Source organism: Salmo trutta, chromosome 5 (assembly GCF_901001165.1).
Source record: "Salmo trutta chromosome 5, fSalTru1.1, whole genome shotgun sequence".
Lineage (NCBI taxonomy): Eukaryota > Metazoa > Chordata > Actinopteri > Salmoniformes > Salmonidae > Salmo > Salmo trutta.
Window position 1 is genome coordinate 17,690,388 of NC_042961.1, and position 17,276 is coordinate 17,707,663.

Consider the following 17,276-nt stretch of genomic DNA (forward strand, 5'->3'; position numbering starts at 1 on the left):
TTGAGTAAAAGTCTAAAAGTATTTGGTTTTAAATATACTTAAGTATCAAAATAAAATGTAATTGCTGAAATATACTTAAGTATCAAAAGTAAAAGTATAAATCACTGCGTGGCCAAGCACGCCTCCAACTCAATCATAAAGTTTGCAGACGACAACAGTATTCGGCTTGATTACCAACAAAGACGAGACAGCCTACAGGGAGGAGGTGAGGGCACTCGGAGTGTGGTATCAGGAAAACATCCTCTCACTCAACGTCAACAAAACAAAGGAGATGATCGTGGACTTCAGGAAACAGCAGAGGGAGCACCCCCCTATCTACATCGACGGGACAGCAGTGGAGAAGGTGGAAAGTTTTAAGGTCCTCTGCATACACATCACGGACACACTGAAATGGTCCACTCACACAGACAGTGTGGTGAAGAAGGCGCAACAGCGCCCCTTCAACCTCAGGAGGCTGAAGAAATGTAGCTTGTCACCTTAAACCCTCACAAACTTTTACAGATGCACCATTAAGAGCATGCTGTTGGGCTGTATCACCGCCTGTTAAGGAAACTGGACTGCCCTCAACCGCAAGGCTCGCCGTCATGTTCCTTTTTCTTATCTAGTTCTCCTTGTGGAGTAGCATCTGTCTGACCTTCCCTTTTTGTCTTATTACATTTCTCTCTGTCTCTCTCTCTCATGTTGTAGTGGTGGTACGTCTAACTGTCCATCCATTGGTATCTGTCAAACTCTCCTCCCTCTCCATTGGTATCTGTCAAACTCTCCTCCTCCTCTCTCTCTCTCTCTCTCTCTCTCTCTCTCCATTGGTATCTGTCAAACTCTCATCCATCTCTCTCCATCCATCCAGTGGTATCTGTCGTGAGGGGGAGCAGCTGGTTGTGGGTCCTACAGACTCCGGTCAATTCCTCAAGCTGACAGTGTGCAGCATCCAGAGAAACCGCTCAGCATGCAGGGTACTGAGGGCCGGCCAGGCCGCCACACTCGCACTGGACACTTTCGACCGCTCGCTGTTACGCAAGGTGAGACGCTCAAACGGTGTACTTGTATTTCGCTCAAGCTGCTGAAACTGAGTTGTACGTCTCTGTCCATCGTGGTTTATGCAGTAGTGTTTGCCTTTTAATTTCTAATATCAACATATTTTCCATTGTTCCGTTTCATTGTATTTAATGACTGTACTTCCTGTGTGTTCCCTCCCAGGGTATGGTGATGGTGAGTCCAGAGATGAACCCCACTATCTGTTGGCTGTTTGAGGCGGAGATCGTGCTGCTATTCCACGCCAAGACCTTCCACAAGGGCTTCCAGGTCACTGTGCATGTGGGCAACATCAGACAGACTGCTACTGTGAAGGCTGTGCACGGCAAGGTCAGTCCTCCACCGTTCCACAATCCTCTCTGTCTGGAGAAACCCTGCAGTTACAGACAGAAGTGTTGCACGGATGAAGTAGTGTTGCACGGTATACCGAAACTTCGGTACTTTTTCGATACAGTACCAAACGTTTTTTCATGTTTTAGTATCTTTTTTTACTTTCGGTACTTCACAGATTAAGCCTGTCTATCAACGCCCCCTACCCTTATTATAGCGTGAACCTTGCCTGCTCCCCCTTACTCATTGCTAGCCTGCACTGGAGGTCTGGGATGTTAGCTCCCCTCTCACGCTGCACAAAAGTTAACACACTTAAATACTTCTGGTATAGTGTCAACACTAGTTTTAAGGATTTGTAGAATTAATATTTGTGAAGTGCTAACATACAGTGATAATATTCTATACAAGTCTTCCTCTATGAAACTAATACAAGTCTTCCATGAAACTACTAATCCATCTATTGTGTACCACAGGAGGAGCTGAGGACAGGTGAGAAGGCGGTGGTGTGTTTTAAGTTCATTAAGCACCCAGAGTACCTGAAGGTGGGGGCCAAGCTGCTGTTCAGAGAGGGAGCCACCAAAGGCATCGGCCAGGTCACCAAGCTGCAGCCTGTCTCCCAGTCACAGCCCTCACAGAGTGAGGAGGAGGACGAGGCCTAGAACCCAGAACCGCCCAGTGGAACAGGAGAACCACAGCAGTCCCAGCTAGATCCTAGAACATCGGAGGAGAGGGTTGCGTCTCTTTCTCCTGTCGTCTTCAGCCTTCCTGCTTCTTCCAAAGCCCCTCTCCTGTCATCTCAGCAAAGAACCGACTTTTCCCTCAACTTTTGTCTTTTACTTTGTTTTTCCAAAGCCTTGTTGTCACCAAACCTTTTCTCAAGCCTTTTCAAGAACTGCTATTTCGATTGTTTCCATTTGCTTTTCTAGATATTGATGAGGGAAGTATATTTTGTCTCCTGTGTCACCTGTTCACCTAGCAACAGTCACCACGGTGAGGTTGAGGTGTAAGGAAGACCTGGTTACAAAAGGCACAGAAATCTATCCAATAGTAACTATGGAAATGAGTGTAAAGCAGCAGTCACCTTAAACACAGTTGATTCACACCTCTGAGTGATGTGCTTACACACTCGCCTCTCACTCAAACATACACTACCGTTCAAAAGTTTGGGGTCACTTAGAAATGTCCTTGTTTTTGAAAGAAAAGCACATTTTTTTGTCCATTAAAATAACATAAAATTGATCAGAAATACAGTGTAGACATTGTTAATGTTGTAAATGACTATTGTAGCTGGAAATTGCAGATTTTTTTATGGAATATCTGCATAGCCATACAAAGGCCCATTATCAGCAACCATCACTCCTGTTTTCCAATGGCACGTTGTGTTAGCTAATCCAAGTTCACAATTTTAAAAGGCTAATTGATCATTAGAAAAACTTTTTGCAATTATGTTAGCACAGATGAAAACTGTTGTCCTGATTAAAGTAGCAATAAAACTGTCCTTCTTTAGACTAGTTGAGTATCTGGAACATCAGCATTTGTGGGTTTGATTACAGGCTCAAAATGGCCAGAAACAAATAACTTTCTTCTGAAACTCATCAGTCTACTTTTGTTCTGAGAAATGAAGGCTATTCCACGTGAGAAATTGCCAAGAAACGGAATATCTCGTACGCTGTGTACTACTCCCTTCACAGAACAGAGCGAACAGACTCTAACCAGAATAGAAAGACGAGTGGGAGGCCCCGGTGCACAACTGAGCAAGAGGACAAGTACATTAGAGTGTCTAGTTTGGACAACAGACGCCCCACAAGTCCTCAACTGGCAGCTTCATTAAATAGTACCCGCAAAACACCAGTCTCAATGTCAACAGTGAAAAGGCGACTCCGGGATGCTGGCCTTCTAGCCAGAGTTGCAAAGAAAAAGCCATATCTTAGGCTGGACAATAAAAAGAAAAGATTAAGATGGGCAAAAGAACACAGCCACTGGACAGAGTAACTCTGCCTAGTTGGCCAGCATCCCGGAGTCGCCTCTTCATTGTTGACGTTGAGACTGGTGTTTTGCGGGTACTATTTAATGAAGCTGCTAGTTGAGGACTTGTGAGGCGTCTGTTTCCAGTTTGCGCTGTTCTGTGTGGGGTGAAGTACCACATATTTATGTATAGATCCAGTTTGTATATTATGGTACACATAAAAAGTTGTGTTACATTAATTTTTGTCTGTGTTCTCAAAAGATTCTACACCTTAATGGTGTAGTTAGGCTGTTTATCTGAAGGGTGCCCTGGTGAAAAGCTATAATAAATGGGTCCATGAAGTTCTCTCTCCTCCCCTTTGTTAGCCTCCTCCCTTTTCTATTACTCAGCTGATGCAAGACACTAGAAACTGTGAGTCAGACTGAAACACCACTGTGTTATGAAAGGGATGATCACTTGATTCCTCACATACAGAGAATGTACACCCAGAAATGGTGCAATGCCACTCATCATAGAGGCAACCAGGACTGTACTGAGGTCAAAGATAACAAAACAGACATTAAGATTGAACCTCAGTATTAAGATCTTATTGAAATTGTCATTCCAATATTAAATTGTTAAATTATATTGTTAAATCTACATAATTATATTGTTAAATCCACAAAATGAAAGTAGTTATATTCTGTTACTTCCCAGGCCTTATCATTGACGGGACTGGCGATGTGTCTGTCATACGTTTAGGGCCTCCTTGTAGCTCTCACACCAGCCTAACTCTGCCATGACCTGGAAGTAAACCCAACATGAGGTTTCCACTTATCTTCTCTTTTGTTCGAAACTATTAGGAAAATAATCAGATATGGAATAGTTGAAAAAAAGACCACTTCAGTATGAGCATTATAGAGTGTTTAACAGCTGTGGAGATAGTCACACTACAGCCCAGTTTCTGCAATATAGGCTACTGTTTACACTGACTCAGTTTATAGTTTATTCACAAGGTGGGCCAAATGTCTGTTAAAGGTCAGCCAACAATGTTATCACAGCAAAAGCCCAATAACACACGGGGGCATTTTGCATGTTTGCCTTCTCTTAGATTTGCATCGGTAAAACTAAGCAAACTATTTCCTTGAACACAAATACTGTCTCTAAGCTGAATAAGCATTAAACTGAGTGCCTTAACTGTGCGTGCGCTCGTCATGTGTGATGCTACCATCTAGTGGCAAACACACATTTCACATGGTTGATAAAATAGGCCCACAACACAAGCACCATTTTCAATGTTTAATGGAAACATGATCACAGAAATGTACAAGCTTCTCAAGATAACATATCCCTTGAAAGAGGCCATCCAGGAAAGTATGGCTTCATCAATATCTGTAGAGCCATCATAAAATATGCTAATTTTCTATACGTAAAAATATTTATTCTGTACAATAATTGCCATTACAATTAAACAGCATCTCGCCATACAATCACATAAATTGTTTTGGCAGTGAGTTTAGAATATTGTTGGTCAGTTTAAATAGCATCAGCAGAAGTAACCAGTCCAGCACAGTATATTCTCTACCTCCTTTCATGGTCATTCTCTTCTTGTCCTCTACCTCGTCCTCAGCTCCTCTTGAAGAAGGAGTCCAGCGTACCAGTAGTACCACCTTGGGAGCGGGGCCGTTTAGGCTGCGGTGTTGACTGGCCCCTAGCCCGCGTCTTTCCCCGGGACAACTGAAGGGCGCCTGCCCTGAGAGGGGGGCGGGAGGCAGTTGAAACAGAGGAGGAGAGAGAGGAGGAATGAAGAGAGGCATTGGTGGTTGTGCTTGCAGAGGAGAAAGAGTTCTGTAGGTCCAAGGCAAAGTGGTAGTCATTATGTTCAGGCATCTCCCAGGCCAGCACGTCCTGGCCACAGCACTCAGAGGTCAGCAGGTCCTCTTTGGCCACAATGGCATGGCACTGAGGCGGGTCAGAAGGGGGATAGTAGGGCATCTCTGACCCCTCGGACTGTTTTTCCCCTGATAGAGTACAAGTTCCCTCCCCAGACCCCAGAGATTGGTCCTCTGCTTGGTTAGAACTCGTGAGTTGAGTGTGTTTCGTGCGTTTTCCTTTTACGTTCGCAGTCTGCTCGTCACATGTTTCAGCTCCCGGAGCTGTGTAACTTCCTGCTATTTCACACCCCACTGTGTCTGTTAAAAGTTGGACACTCCCTATTGTATCATATCCTACTGTGGAACATCTTGTTCTGCCTGTTGCGAGACTGTCGCTGTGTGAGGCTGAGGTTACGGGCTGCTGGTTTCTCCCAAGAGTCTTCCTCTGAAAGAAGGAAGTGATGCCAGTATGGGGGCTGGCTGATGAACTGACAACAGAAGAAGAGTGACAAGATGTACTAGAAACAGTTGAGGTTGTTTTTTCTTTCTCAGACACACTCCTCTCTACTACAGAGAAAGACACAGGAAAAGAGGAAGGCGGGAGAAAGGTTCCATTGCCCCTATCATTCTCTTCTCCCTCTTCCTCCTTCCTCTGTTTCTCTGCAGATCTTTGGAAGAAGGACTGGATGGCGCCGGGTCTCTTGGGGGTGGAGTCCTTCTTTGAACCAGAGCAAGACTGAGTGGAGGCCTGGGTGGAAGTGACATCACTGGACAGGAAGCCGGCGATTCCTCCGGCCCCGGCAGAGGGTGAATCATTAAATTTACTGGCCGAAATGTGGAGCAGGGTGAGGGGAGGAGTCCTGGATAAAAAGAGACAGAAAGAAAGAGAAAGTGAGACACATATACATTCGAAAACAGACAGCCATGGGAAATCAACGTCTCTGAAGGTTAAGATTTCAGGGTGGCTATAGCTGTAGAGTTCCAAATAATGGTGTTATATTTGCCATGCTGTCTAGAGTTGGTTGCATATATAGCTAATGTCACGGCAGACTTAATTTGTGCAACTTGCCATGCTGCCTGATGGTTCCCTGCTGTGTTGAGACTCTTGAGGATTGCGAAGCTGTCCGAGGAGATCTTGGTGGCGTCGTAGCGTGCCAACGAGCAGCACCGAGAGAAACTGCTGGGCCTTTTATCACCCAACTGCCTTACACCCACAGTCAACTGCTTAGCCACACGACCATTCTACACAAAGGGAGAGAGAATGAGTGACAGAAATGGAATGGAGTGACAGGCATGCAGGTGGGGAGGTACAGTTGAAGTCGGAAGTTTACGTACACTTAGGTTGGAGTCATTAAAACTAGTTTTTCAACCACTCCACACATTTCTTGTTATCAAACTATAGTTTTGGAAAGTCGGTGAGGACATCTACTTTGTGCATGACAAGTCATTTTTCCAATAATTGGTAACAGATTATTTCACTTATAATTCACTGTATCACTATTCCAGTGGGTCAGAAGTTTACATACACTAAGTTGACTGTACCTTTAAACAGCTTGGAACATTCCAGAAAATCATGTCACGGCTTAGAAGCTTCTGATAGGCTAATAGGCTAATTGACATAATTTCAGTCAATTGGAGGTGTACCTGTGGATGTATTACAAGGCCTACCTTCAAACTCAGTGCCTCTTTGCTTGACATCATGGGAAAATCAAAATAAATCAGCCAAGATCTCAGAAAGAAAATTGTAGACCTCCAAAAGTCTGGTTCATCATTGGGAGCAATTTCCAAACGTCTGAAGGTTCCACGTTCATCTGTACAAACAATAGTACGCAAGTATAAACACCATGGGACCACGCAGCTATCATACCGCTCAGGAAGGAGACGCGTTCTGTCTCCTAGAGATGAACGTATTTTGGGGTGAAAAGTGCAAATCAATCTCAGAACAACAGCAAAGGACCTTGTGAAGATGCTGGAGGAAACAGATACAAAAGTATCTATTTCCACAGTAAAACGAGTCCTATATTGACATAACCTGAAAGGCCGCTCAGCAAGGAAGAAGCCACTGCTCCAAAAAAAAGCCAGACTACTAAAAAGCCAGGCTCCATAAAAAAGTCAGACTACGGTTTGCAACTGCACACGTGGACAAAGATCGTACTTTTTGGAGAAATGTCCTCTGGTCTGATGAAACAAAAATAGAACTGTTTGGCCATAATGACCATCGTTATGTTTGGAAGAAAAAGGGAGAGGCTTGCAAGCCGAAGAACACCATCCCAAACGTGAAGCAAGGGGGTGGCAGCAACATGTTGTGGGGGTGCTTTGCTGCAGGAGGGATTGGTGCACTAAGTAGATGGCATCATGAGGAAAGAAAATGATGTGGATATATTGAAGCAAAATCTCAAGACATCAGTCAGGAAGTTAAAGCTCAGTCGCAATTGGGTCTTCCAAATGGACAATGACCCCAAGCATACTTCCAAAGTTGTGGCAAAATGGCTTAAGGACAACAAAGTCAAGGTATTGGAGTGGCCATCACAAAGCCCTGACCTCAATCCGGTAGAAAATCTGTGTGCAGAACTGATAAAGGAGACCTACAAACCTGACTCAGCTACACCAGCTCTGTCAGGAGGAATGGGCCGAAATTCACCCAACTTATTGTGGGAAGCTTGTGGAAGACTACCCCAAACATTTGACCCAAGTTAAACAATTTAAAGGCAATGCTACCAAATACTAATTGAGTGCATGTAAACTTCTGACCCACAGGGAATGTGATGAAAGAAATAAAAGCTGAAATAAATCAATCACTCTTTCTACTATTATTCTGACATTTCACATTCTTAAAATAAAGTGGTGATCCTAACTGACCTAAGACAGGGAATTTTTACTAGGACTAAATACCAGGAATTGTGAAAAACTGCGTTTAAATGTATTTGGCTAAGGTGTATGTAAACTTCCAACTTCAACTGTAGATTATCCTTCCGTCCCTCAGTCTCATGAGGGTGTGACCAGACAGGGAGGGCTATGAGACAAACAGAAGATGGTGTGATGAAGTCCCTCACCAGCTCTCTGTCCTTGGTCAGTCTCTCCTCCAGCTCCAGAGCCAGCTGATAGAGCCAGTGCTGCACCTGCGGAGATAAGACAGAGTATTTTATTCAGACATCAACAGACAGAAGGAACAGAGCTCAACAGGAATCAACACGAGATACTGGCCATAATCTACTGAGATGCACCAGAGAGACAGAAGAACAGAATATAGCCAAGTACCTGCTCTCTGGTAGTGAGAGATGTCTTCCCAGGGAAGTTCTTGCTGCAGCCGATGGATTTAGGGAGTTGTCTGGGCTTCACTGCCTCCAAGTCAATCCCCCGACACAGGTCATACAGCCACTGGCTGAAGAGAGCAATATTTATTAATATCAATATGGGAACTACAGTGCCTTCGGAAAGTATTCAGACCCCTTGACTTTTTACATTGTGTAACATTACAGCCTTATTCTAAAATAGATTTTTTTTTTTTTTTTTAAATCCTCAGCAATCTACACACAATACCCCATAATGACAAAGCGAAAACAGGTTTTTAGAATAGAAAAACATCTACTTTACATAAGTATTCAGACCTTTGATATGGAATTGGAACCCTTTGCTCAGGTGCATCCTGTTTCCAGTGATCATCCTTGAGATGTTTCTACAACTTGCCTGGAGTCCACCTGTGGTATATTCAATTGATTGGACATGATTTGGAAAGGCACACACTTGTCTATATAAGGTCCCACAGTTGACAGTGCATGTCAGAGCAAAAACCAAGCCATGAGGCTGAAGGAATTGTCCGTAGAGCTCCGAGATAGGATTGTGCCGAGGCACAGATCTGGGGAAGGGTAACAAAACATTTCTGCAGCATTGAAGGTCGCCAAGAACACAGTGGCCTCCATTTTTAAATGGATGAAGTTTGGAACCACCAAGACTCTTCCTAAAGCTGGCCGCCCGGACAAACTGAGCAATCGTAGAAGGGGCTTGGTCAGGGAGGTGACCAAGAACCTGATGGTCACTCTGTCAGAGGTCTAGAGTTCCTCTGTGGAGATGGGAGTACCTACCAGAAGGACAAACATCTCTGCAACCCTCCACCAAATCAGGCTGTTATGGTAGAGTGGCCAGATGGAAGCCACTCCTCAGCAAAAGGCACATAACAGCCTGCTTGGAGGCTGAAGAAATGTGGCATGTCACCAAAAACACTCACAAACTTTTACAGGTTCACAGACGAGAGCATCCTGTCATGCTGTATCACAGCCTGGTACGGCAACTGCTTCGCCCATAACCGTAAGGCTCTCCAGAGGGTAGTGAGGTCTGCACAACGCATCACCGGGGGTAAACTACCTGCCCTCCAGGACACCTACATCACCCGATGTCACAGGAAGGCTAAAAGATCATCAAGGACAACAGCCACCCGAGTCACTGCCTGTTCACCCCACTAACATCCAGAAGGCGAGTTCAGTACAGGTGCATCAAAGCTGGGACCGAGAGACTGAAAAACAGCTTCTATCTCAAGGCCATCAGACTGTTAAACAGCCATCACTAACATTGAGTGGCTGCTACCGACATACAGACTCAAATCTCTAGCCACTTTAATAATTGGATGTAATAAATGTTTCACTAGTCACTATAAAATGCCAGTTTATAATGTTTACATACCCTACATTACTCATCTCATATGTATATACTGTACTCGATACCATCTACTACATCTTGCCTATGCCGCACGGCTATCGCTCATCCATATATTTATATGTACATATTCTTATTCATCCCTTTACACTTGTGTGTATAAATAAGGTAGTAGTTGTGAAAATGTTAGATTACTTGTAGGTTATTACTGCACTGTCAGAACTAGAAGCACAAGCATTTCGCTACACTCGCATTAACATCTGCTAACCATGTGTATGCGACCAATAAAATGTGATTTGATTCAACAAAGTACTGAGTAAAGGGTCAGAATACTTATGTAAATATATTTCAGTTGTAATTTTTTTTGTGCAAAAATGTCTAACCAAGTTTTTTGCTTTGTCATTATGGGGTATTGTGTGTAGACTGATGAGGAAAAAAACTATTTAATACATTTTAGAATAAGGCTGTATCGTAACAAAATCTGGAAAAAGTCAAGGGGTCTGAATACTTTCCCGAAGGCACTGTATATTAGCCACCACTGGCACCAAATAGTATAACATCTTTAAGAGGAAAGTTACTTTTACAACACCAGATTGCAATATTACAATTTTAGCTAATAACTTAAAATTATCCACAGTATTACATAAGTGTGGTTCATTGAGGAAGAGTGGTTTATATACTTCATGACATGAAGGAAGTGTGTGTTGCTTACCCAGTCTTGTCCCCAAAGTACTGTCCCAGCTGGGCCTGAGAGAAGCGGGTCAGTTCCCCCATGTTCTCTACCTCCAGGGTCTCTGTGATGGACGCCCCCAGCTTACCCCCCAGGTTTCGGCTGGAAAGAGGAACAACAGTACCGGATCAGTCTATCTCTGAGTCTGTAAAGTTGATTCTGTATTCATCTGCATAGTCTGATGGTCCTGTAGTCCAGGAAAGATCGTATTGTATGTTGCATGTATAGTGAAGGATATGTGTAATTGTGTCAATTGTCTCAATTTTCTCTCAGTTACAGCACACGGTTAGTTTTAACTAGCAGTACACTCACATTTTGCCAATGGGAAGTGAGTTGAAGAGCTCTGGAACAGAGCCTAACGGCAGGAGTGTCTGGCGGTTGGGTTTGTTCAGACCACAGGCTAGTTTAGCCAGCACCTGGGGAGACATGATAAGTAAACAGACACTGGCCTAGAACTGACAGCTGAAAGGACTAGCCAAGTTTCCACCATGTTGCTTAGACCAGTTGTGTTCTGTTAGGATTCAGTGATCATGACGGAAAGGACACAAGTAAAGAAACCTTGTAGAACTATTGACAGAAAGAGGTAGAACGCACTGGTTGTGTTGAGAGGGGAAGAGAGTACCGTAATTTCTGGACTATTAAGAGCACCTGAATATAAGCCGCACCCACTGAATTTAAAAAAAACATTATTTTGAACATAAATAAGCCACACATGTCTATAAGCCGCAGGTGCCTACCGGTACATTGAAACAAATTAACTTTACACAGGCTTTAACGAAACACGGCTTGTAACAAAAATAAATAGGCTTTAACAAAACACGGCTTGTAACAAAAAATAAAAAAAATTGCAGTTCGCTTTAGTTGTCTTTTTGCACTGAGTCAATTCCTCACGCTGCTGTTTCCAACGTCTTATCATCGACTCATTAAGACCAAGCTCCCGTGCAGCAGCTCTATTTCCTTTTCCAACAGCCAGATCAAATCGCCTTCAACTTGAAAGCTGCATCATATGCATTTCTCCGTGTCTTTGCCATGATGAGGGTGACAAAATGACTACCGTAATCAGAATGATGGGAAGTTTGAGAGCGCTCGATTTAATCTAAACAGTAAACAAAAAAGTTTGACCTTAACCCGTTCGGCAATTTCATTGGTCTAATGAAAGCTTCATGCCGCCAAAAAACTGAGCACGTCACAGAATGTGTTTTTTTGGAGAAAAAAAAATTGAAAGCGCGAAAAATCCATATATTAGCCGCGTCATTGTTTAAGCCGCGAGGTTCAAAGCCTGGGAAAAAAGTTGCAGCTTATAGTCCGGAATTTACGGTACTGACCTTGTTGTGGGATATCCCTGCCGAGCAGCGGTAGCTTGTGTGCTGCTCCACTGCAGCCCTCATCTCCTCGACAATCACAGCCCCCAGAGCCAACTGCAGCTCTGCACAGCCAGAGCCCCCTGACACAGAGGACAGCCACTGCTGCAGCCCACTGGACCTTCGCTCTTCTGGGGAAAAGCATGGAGAGGAGCACCATGTTTACATACCATTTTACCCACTTCATATGTATATACTGTATTCTAGTCAAGGGCTATCCTATATAACTACAGTTGTTCACCTTTTCTATTCATATACTGCCCATATTGTCTGTATACACCATCATATACACTGAGTGTACAAAATATTAAGAACACCTTCCTAATATTGAGTGGCACCCCCTTTTGCCCTCAGAACATCCTCAATTCGTCAGGGCATGGACTCTACAAGGTGTCGAAAGCAGGGATGCTGGCCCATGTTGTCTCCAAGGCTGGGTGTCCTTTGGGTGGTGGACCATTCTTGATACACACGGAAACGCCTGGCCTTTACTGCCATACCCCGTTCAAAGGCACTTAAAAGATTTTGTGTTACCCATTAATTCTCTGAATGGCAAACATACACAATCCATGTCTCAACTGTCTCTTTCGCCTGGATTCACCTGGTCAATCTGTCATGGAAAGAGCAGTGTTTCGTACACTAAGTGTATATTTATATTCCGAACTCTGACATTGCTCGTTCTAATATTTCTTAATCCCTTTTTTTGTGTGTGTGTGTGTGTGTTGGGGTTATATGTATTGTTGGGTATTACTGCACTGTTGGAGTTAGGAACATCTGCTAAATATGTGTACGCGACCAATAAAATGTAATTCAAATTTTTTATGTGAAAATCTGCAATGACATGGTCTTTTATTAGAAACTCTGGGATGTGGACAGATATAGAATATCAAGATACCACATATATAAAATGAGAACACAGCACTAAAAGAGATAGGCCTAAATATTTTTATGAAATGCTAAAACTCGACACTCATTTAGAGTTCTTGAGGTAAACTAACCCAATCCCAGCCCAATGACGACCGCGGTTTAAAACCCACCTTTATCAGTTGTGGTGTCCTGTGCTGCCTCTTCCTGGTCAAGAGGAGCCAGTGGGTAGCCCTGGACGTGGCTGGTCTTCAGGAGCTGAGGGTCTATCTGCTGGTCAGTCATGCTTTTCAATCTCTGCTGTACCGCAGCAGTCAGGTCCATGTAGGCCTCGTCAATACTGGCCCTCTCGAGCACAGCGAAGCGTGACATCACCTCAAACACCTGTACACTCGCCTCCCGGTAACTACACAGGGGATGACAGTTAGCTGGTTAGCACTACAGGCTTTCTGACGGGGTTCCTGGGGATTCACTTAGTCACTGAAGTCATTTAAAATATTGTATAATGGCCACGTACTGGGTGAGGTCTGCCTTCCCATGTGACTCTCTGACCCTTGCAACCTGGAGATCTGGGCACAGTTTCTTGGCATCGTCTGCCCACATGTTCCTGGTGACACCATGGGCCCTGGCCTCATAACTCACAGCTATGATACTGGGTAAAGATAAAATGTGAGTATCATAGTCAAGGCATGTTTTCTGAGCAGTCCATGCAACAAAAAACTGTAATGTATGGGAGAGACAAACGTTTTGCAGAGCTGAGATATCACAAGTCAGGTCAAGCCTGAACTAATGTTTAACTCCACTGACTGTCTCCATTACATTATAATGGACACTGGAGTTAAACCTTAGCCAGCCTGACCCATACAACGAAGAAACATGGGGTAAGCTGAAACACCTACGATTCACTCCCACTGTCCCATTGCCCCTAGGTCTACATGTTTTATTCTGGATTGATGTGTGTATGCTAGCTACGCCGCTCTCAATTCCATTGGCCTTGGAAAGCAGAATCTCTGTGTCGGTGACTCACCCGCCTCCCTTCCATGTCTTGTACTGTGCGACCACACACGGGGTGTTTTTAAGCGCTGGGTTCAGCCTCTGTTCCACCTGCACGTAGAAACAGTCCATATCCACCAACGCCACAACCCTCTCCTTCCCATAATCCATTCCAGAAGCGATGCAGAACGACTGGACAACACTGGAAGTTAAAAACGATGTTTTATGGTAGAATGCATGTTAGCTAGCTAGATAAAGCCACAGACCTACATTAGATATAAGTTAGTTAGCCTATCTAATAGCTATCTAGATTGCTAAATGTAGAATATGTAGCTTGAAACACCCAACGTTAAGATATTACTGTAGCTAAATAGCGAAGGAAACAAATTAGATAACGTTACATTAATGCTACATAATGTAACTTTGCCGCTCCCCGAATAATCTTCTTTGGTGGGGTTTAATGGCTGTTGGCATCCAATATTATTGGTGCATTACCGCCACCAACTGGACTGGAGTATGAATCCATTATACTTTGTGATACAAAAATGGGAAAGGGAAAAGGAAAAAAGTACCCTGCCAACTAACCCTACACTCATTTAAACCCACTACCCCATTCCACTATTTTGACCCGATCCGACACCAGGCTGACAGCCTGGGAGGACGGGACATTATCATTCAACACACCGTGTAACTCTTCTGCTGTAAAATCTCGTCATCCCACGTACTGTACTTCTCTGCAGCTGCCACCACAACACCTATTTTCTGTTACTTATGTTCCATTCCTGCAGTAAAGTTGATAACCATGGTAATGAAACACTAAAAAGCCAACCTTACTGAAGCACTTTTAATTCGTAGTCCTATGACTCTGAACTGGCACAAGTCTACTACTCACAAAGAGCCTCTTAGGATCCCTCACCCTTGACCCATCTTCCTCTACTTTCTTTACTGCCTCAGAATACAACACTTTCTGTAAAACTCTGACCCTGGCAACCTCAACCTGCCTCTCTCACACCAGACACTTCTGATCCCCAGCAACATAGGCACCCCTACAGTTAACACATACCGCTTCTTTCACCAATACTACACATTCCTTTGTCCCATGCCCTCCTGCACACTTCTCACATTTAGGAATCTCCCTCGTACACACTGCTGCAACATGTCCATAAGCTTGGCACCTGAAACACCGTAGTGGATTCGGCACAAAAGCTCTTACGGGATAACTGATATATACTAAAATGACTTTGTCGTGTAACAACTCAGCATCAAAACTAAAGACAGACAGTGACTCTACTGTTTTACCACCTTCGCCACTGGGTCTGTGTCGCACCATACGGCGGGCATTACAGACACCAGGAATCTTCAACTTCAGTTGATCCACCACCACCCTTACCACTAGCCCAGTAAACACTCCTTTCAAATGTGTTCTATTCTTGACAGCAAAGCAAATAACAGGTCTTGTCCCCATTCACGTGATGCGGAGCGCCCGCTCCCTCTGGGAGGAAGAAACACAAAAAAATCTTCACAAGTCCACTTCAGGTTACTTTCAACGATTCAACAGTACCCAACTGGGTCAGCCAAAAAGAAGGGGTCCACTTTCTCCCAAAACGTCTCTCCTATTGGACCAGTCATCTTTATCATGAGCTCCAAGATCTTCACTACTCCTGCCACCTCATCCTTATTCTCTTCCAATTCACCTCCAGTGCCACTGGAGTACAGCTCATTCTGTTTGTACTTGACCCCAATCTTCCTCGACGCACCGCCTCTCTTGTTGTTGATGTCTTCATCGGATTCAAACTCGTAACCTACTTCCTTCCATCTCTCCAAGCCTGGAAATATACTTCCATTAGAATCTTTAATACTTTCACTGTCAGCCTCCATATTCCTTTTGTCTACATCCATTTCCACTACTACTTTTCGTTTGAGTCTCTTGAACGTGCCACCTGACTAGCAGACTTCAAAAATCTCAAGCCACTGCACAGCCGGACGACCCTCGCCGGATCATCTGAATCAACTTGACTTTTGTACATTATTTAATGGGATGTTATCAAACATACAGTTGAAGTCGGAAGTTTAGACAAATACATTTAAACTCAGTTTTTCACAACTCCTGACATTTAATCCTAGTAAAAAATCCCTGTTTTAGGCCAGTTAGGATCATCACTTTATTTTAATAATGTCAAATGTCAGAATGATAGCAGAAATAATGATTTATTTCAGCTTTTATTTCTTTCATCACATTCCCAGTGGGTCAGAAGTTTACATACGCTCAATTAGTATTTGGTAGCGTTGCCTATAAATTGTTTAACTTGGGTCAAACGTTTCAGGTAGCACTTCCACAAGCTTCCCACAATAAGTTGGGTGAATCTTGGCCCATCCCTCCTCAGAGCAGGTGTAACTGAGCCAGGTTTGAAGGCCTCCTTGCTCACACATGCTTTTTCAGTTCTGCCCACAGATTTTCTACAGGATTGAGGTCAGGGCTTTGTGATGGCCACTCCAATACCTTGACTTTGTTGTCCTTAAGCCATTTGGCCAAAACTTTGGAAGTACGCTTGGGGTCATTGTCCATTTGGAAGACCCATTTGCGACCAAGCTTTAACTTCCTGACTGATGTCTTGAGATGTTGCTTCAATATATCCACATCATTTTATTTCCTCATGATGCCATCTATTTTGTGAAGTGTACCAATCCCTCCCACAGCAAAGCACCCCCATAACATGATGCCGCCACCCCCGTGCTTCACGGTTGGGATGGTGTTCTTCGGCTTGTAAGCCTCCACCTTTTTCCTCCAAACATAACGATCGTCATTATGGCCACAGTTCTATTTTTGTTTCATCAGTCCAGAGGACATTTCTCCAAAAAGTACGATCTTTGTCCCCATGTGCAGTTGCAAACCATAGTCTGGCTTTTTAATGGCGGTTTTGGAGCAGTGGCTTCTTCCTTGCTGAGCGGCCTTCCAGGTTATGTCGATATAGGACTCGTTTTACTGTGGATATAGATACTTTTGTACCCGTTTCCTCCAGCATCTACACATTTCCTTTGCTGTTGTTCTGGGATTGATTTTCGCACTTTTCGCACCAAAGTACGTTCATCTCTAGGAGACAGAACGTGTCTCCTTCCTGAGCGGTATGATGGCTGCGTGGTCCCATGGTGTTTATACTTGCGTACTATTGTTTATACAGATGAACGTGGTACCTTCAGGCATTTGGAAATTGTTCGATGAATCAGACTTGTGGAGGTCTACAATTTTTTTCTGAGGTCTTGGCTGAATTATTTAGATTTTCCCATGATGTCAAGTAAAGAGGCACTGAGTTTGAAGGTAGGACTTGAAATACATCTGCAGGTACACCTCCAATTGACTGAAATTATGTCAATTAGCCTATCAGAAGCTTCTAAAGCCATGACATCATTTTCTGGAATTTTCTAAGCTGTTTAAAGTCACAGTCAACTTAGTCTACGTAAACTTCTAATCCACTGGAATTGTGATACAGTAAATGATAAGT

At 43.8% G+C, this 17,276-nt stretch overlaps 2 protein-coding genes across 3 annotated transcripts; one reads left to right on the top strand and one right to left on the bottom strand.

Moving 5' to 3' along the window:
* Positions 1–818: 818 nt before the first annotated feature.
* On the top strand, positions 819–2,093 carry LOC115193773 (GTP-binding protein 2-like). The gene is made up of 3 exons (XM_029752742.1): positions 819–1,019; positions 1,198–1,362; positions 1,836–2,093. The coding sequence occupies exons 2-3, from the start codon at positions 1,201–1,203 to the stop codon at positions 2,019–2,021; spliced, it is 348 nt and encodes a 115-aa protein (XP_029608602.1). The 5' UTR covers positions 819–1,019; positions 1,198–1,200; the 3' UTR covers positions 2,022–2,093.
* A 2,499-nt stretch (positions 2,094–4,592) lies between these two features.
* polh (polymerase (DNA directed), eta) lies at positions 4,593–14,247 on the bottom strand. Of its 2 annotated transcripts, XM_029752745.1 has the most exons (11): positions 14,178–14,247; positions 13,811–13,978; positions 13,301–13,435; positions 12,957–13,189; positions 11,887–12,053; positions 10,874–10,977; positions 10,544–10,663; positions 8,440–8,563; positions 8,235–8,300; positions 6,251–6,423; positions 4,593–6,041 (listed from the first exon to the last, which is right to left on the bottom strand). In XM_029752745.1, exons 2-11 carry the CDS (start codon positions 13,945–13,947, stop codon positions 4,934–4,936), a joined length of 2,367 nt encoding a protein of 788 aa, XP_029608605.1. In that variant the 5' UTR covers positions 13,948–13,978; positions 14,178–14,247; the 3' UTR covers positions 4,593–4,933. The 2 variants fall into 2 exon arrangements, with proteins under 2 accessions (XP_029608605.1, XP_029608603.1); XM_029752743.1 differs by having other exon boundaries at positions 13,811–14,231.
* Between the last annotated feature and the right edge of the window lie 3,029 nt (positions 14,248–17,276).

Bases quoted from the DNA above. Each gene is read 5' to 3' on its own strand.
- polh (XM_029752745.1), bottom strand. From the start codon at position 13,947: ATGGATTATGGGAAGGAGAGGGTTGTGGCGTTGGTGGATATGGACTGT. The intron at 8,564-10,543 runs GTAAGCAACACA...TGCTCTCTTCAG, and splicing joins TACTTTGGGGACAAGACTGG to CCAGTGGCTGTATGACCTGT. The intron at 8,301-8,439 runs GTACTTGGCTAT...TTATCTCCGCAG, and splicing joins CTCTCACTACCAGAGAGCAG to GTGCAGCACTGGCTCTATCA.
- LOC115193773 (XM_029752742.1), top strand. From the start codon at position 1,201: ATGGTGATGGTGAGTCCAGAGATGAACCCCACTATCTGTTGGCTGTTT. The intron at 1,363-1,835 runs GTCAGTCCTCCA...TGTGTACCACAG, and splicing joins TGAAGGCTGTGCACGGCAAG to GAGGAGCTGAGGACAGGTGA.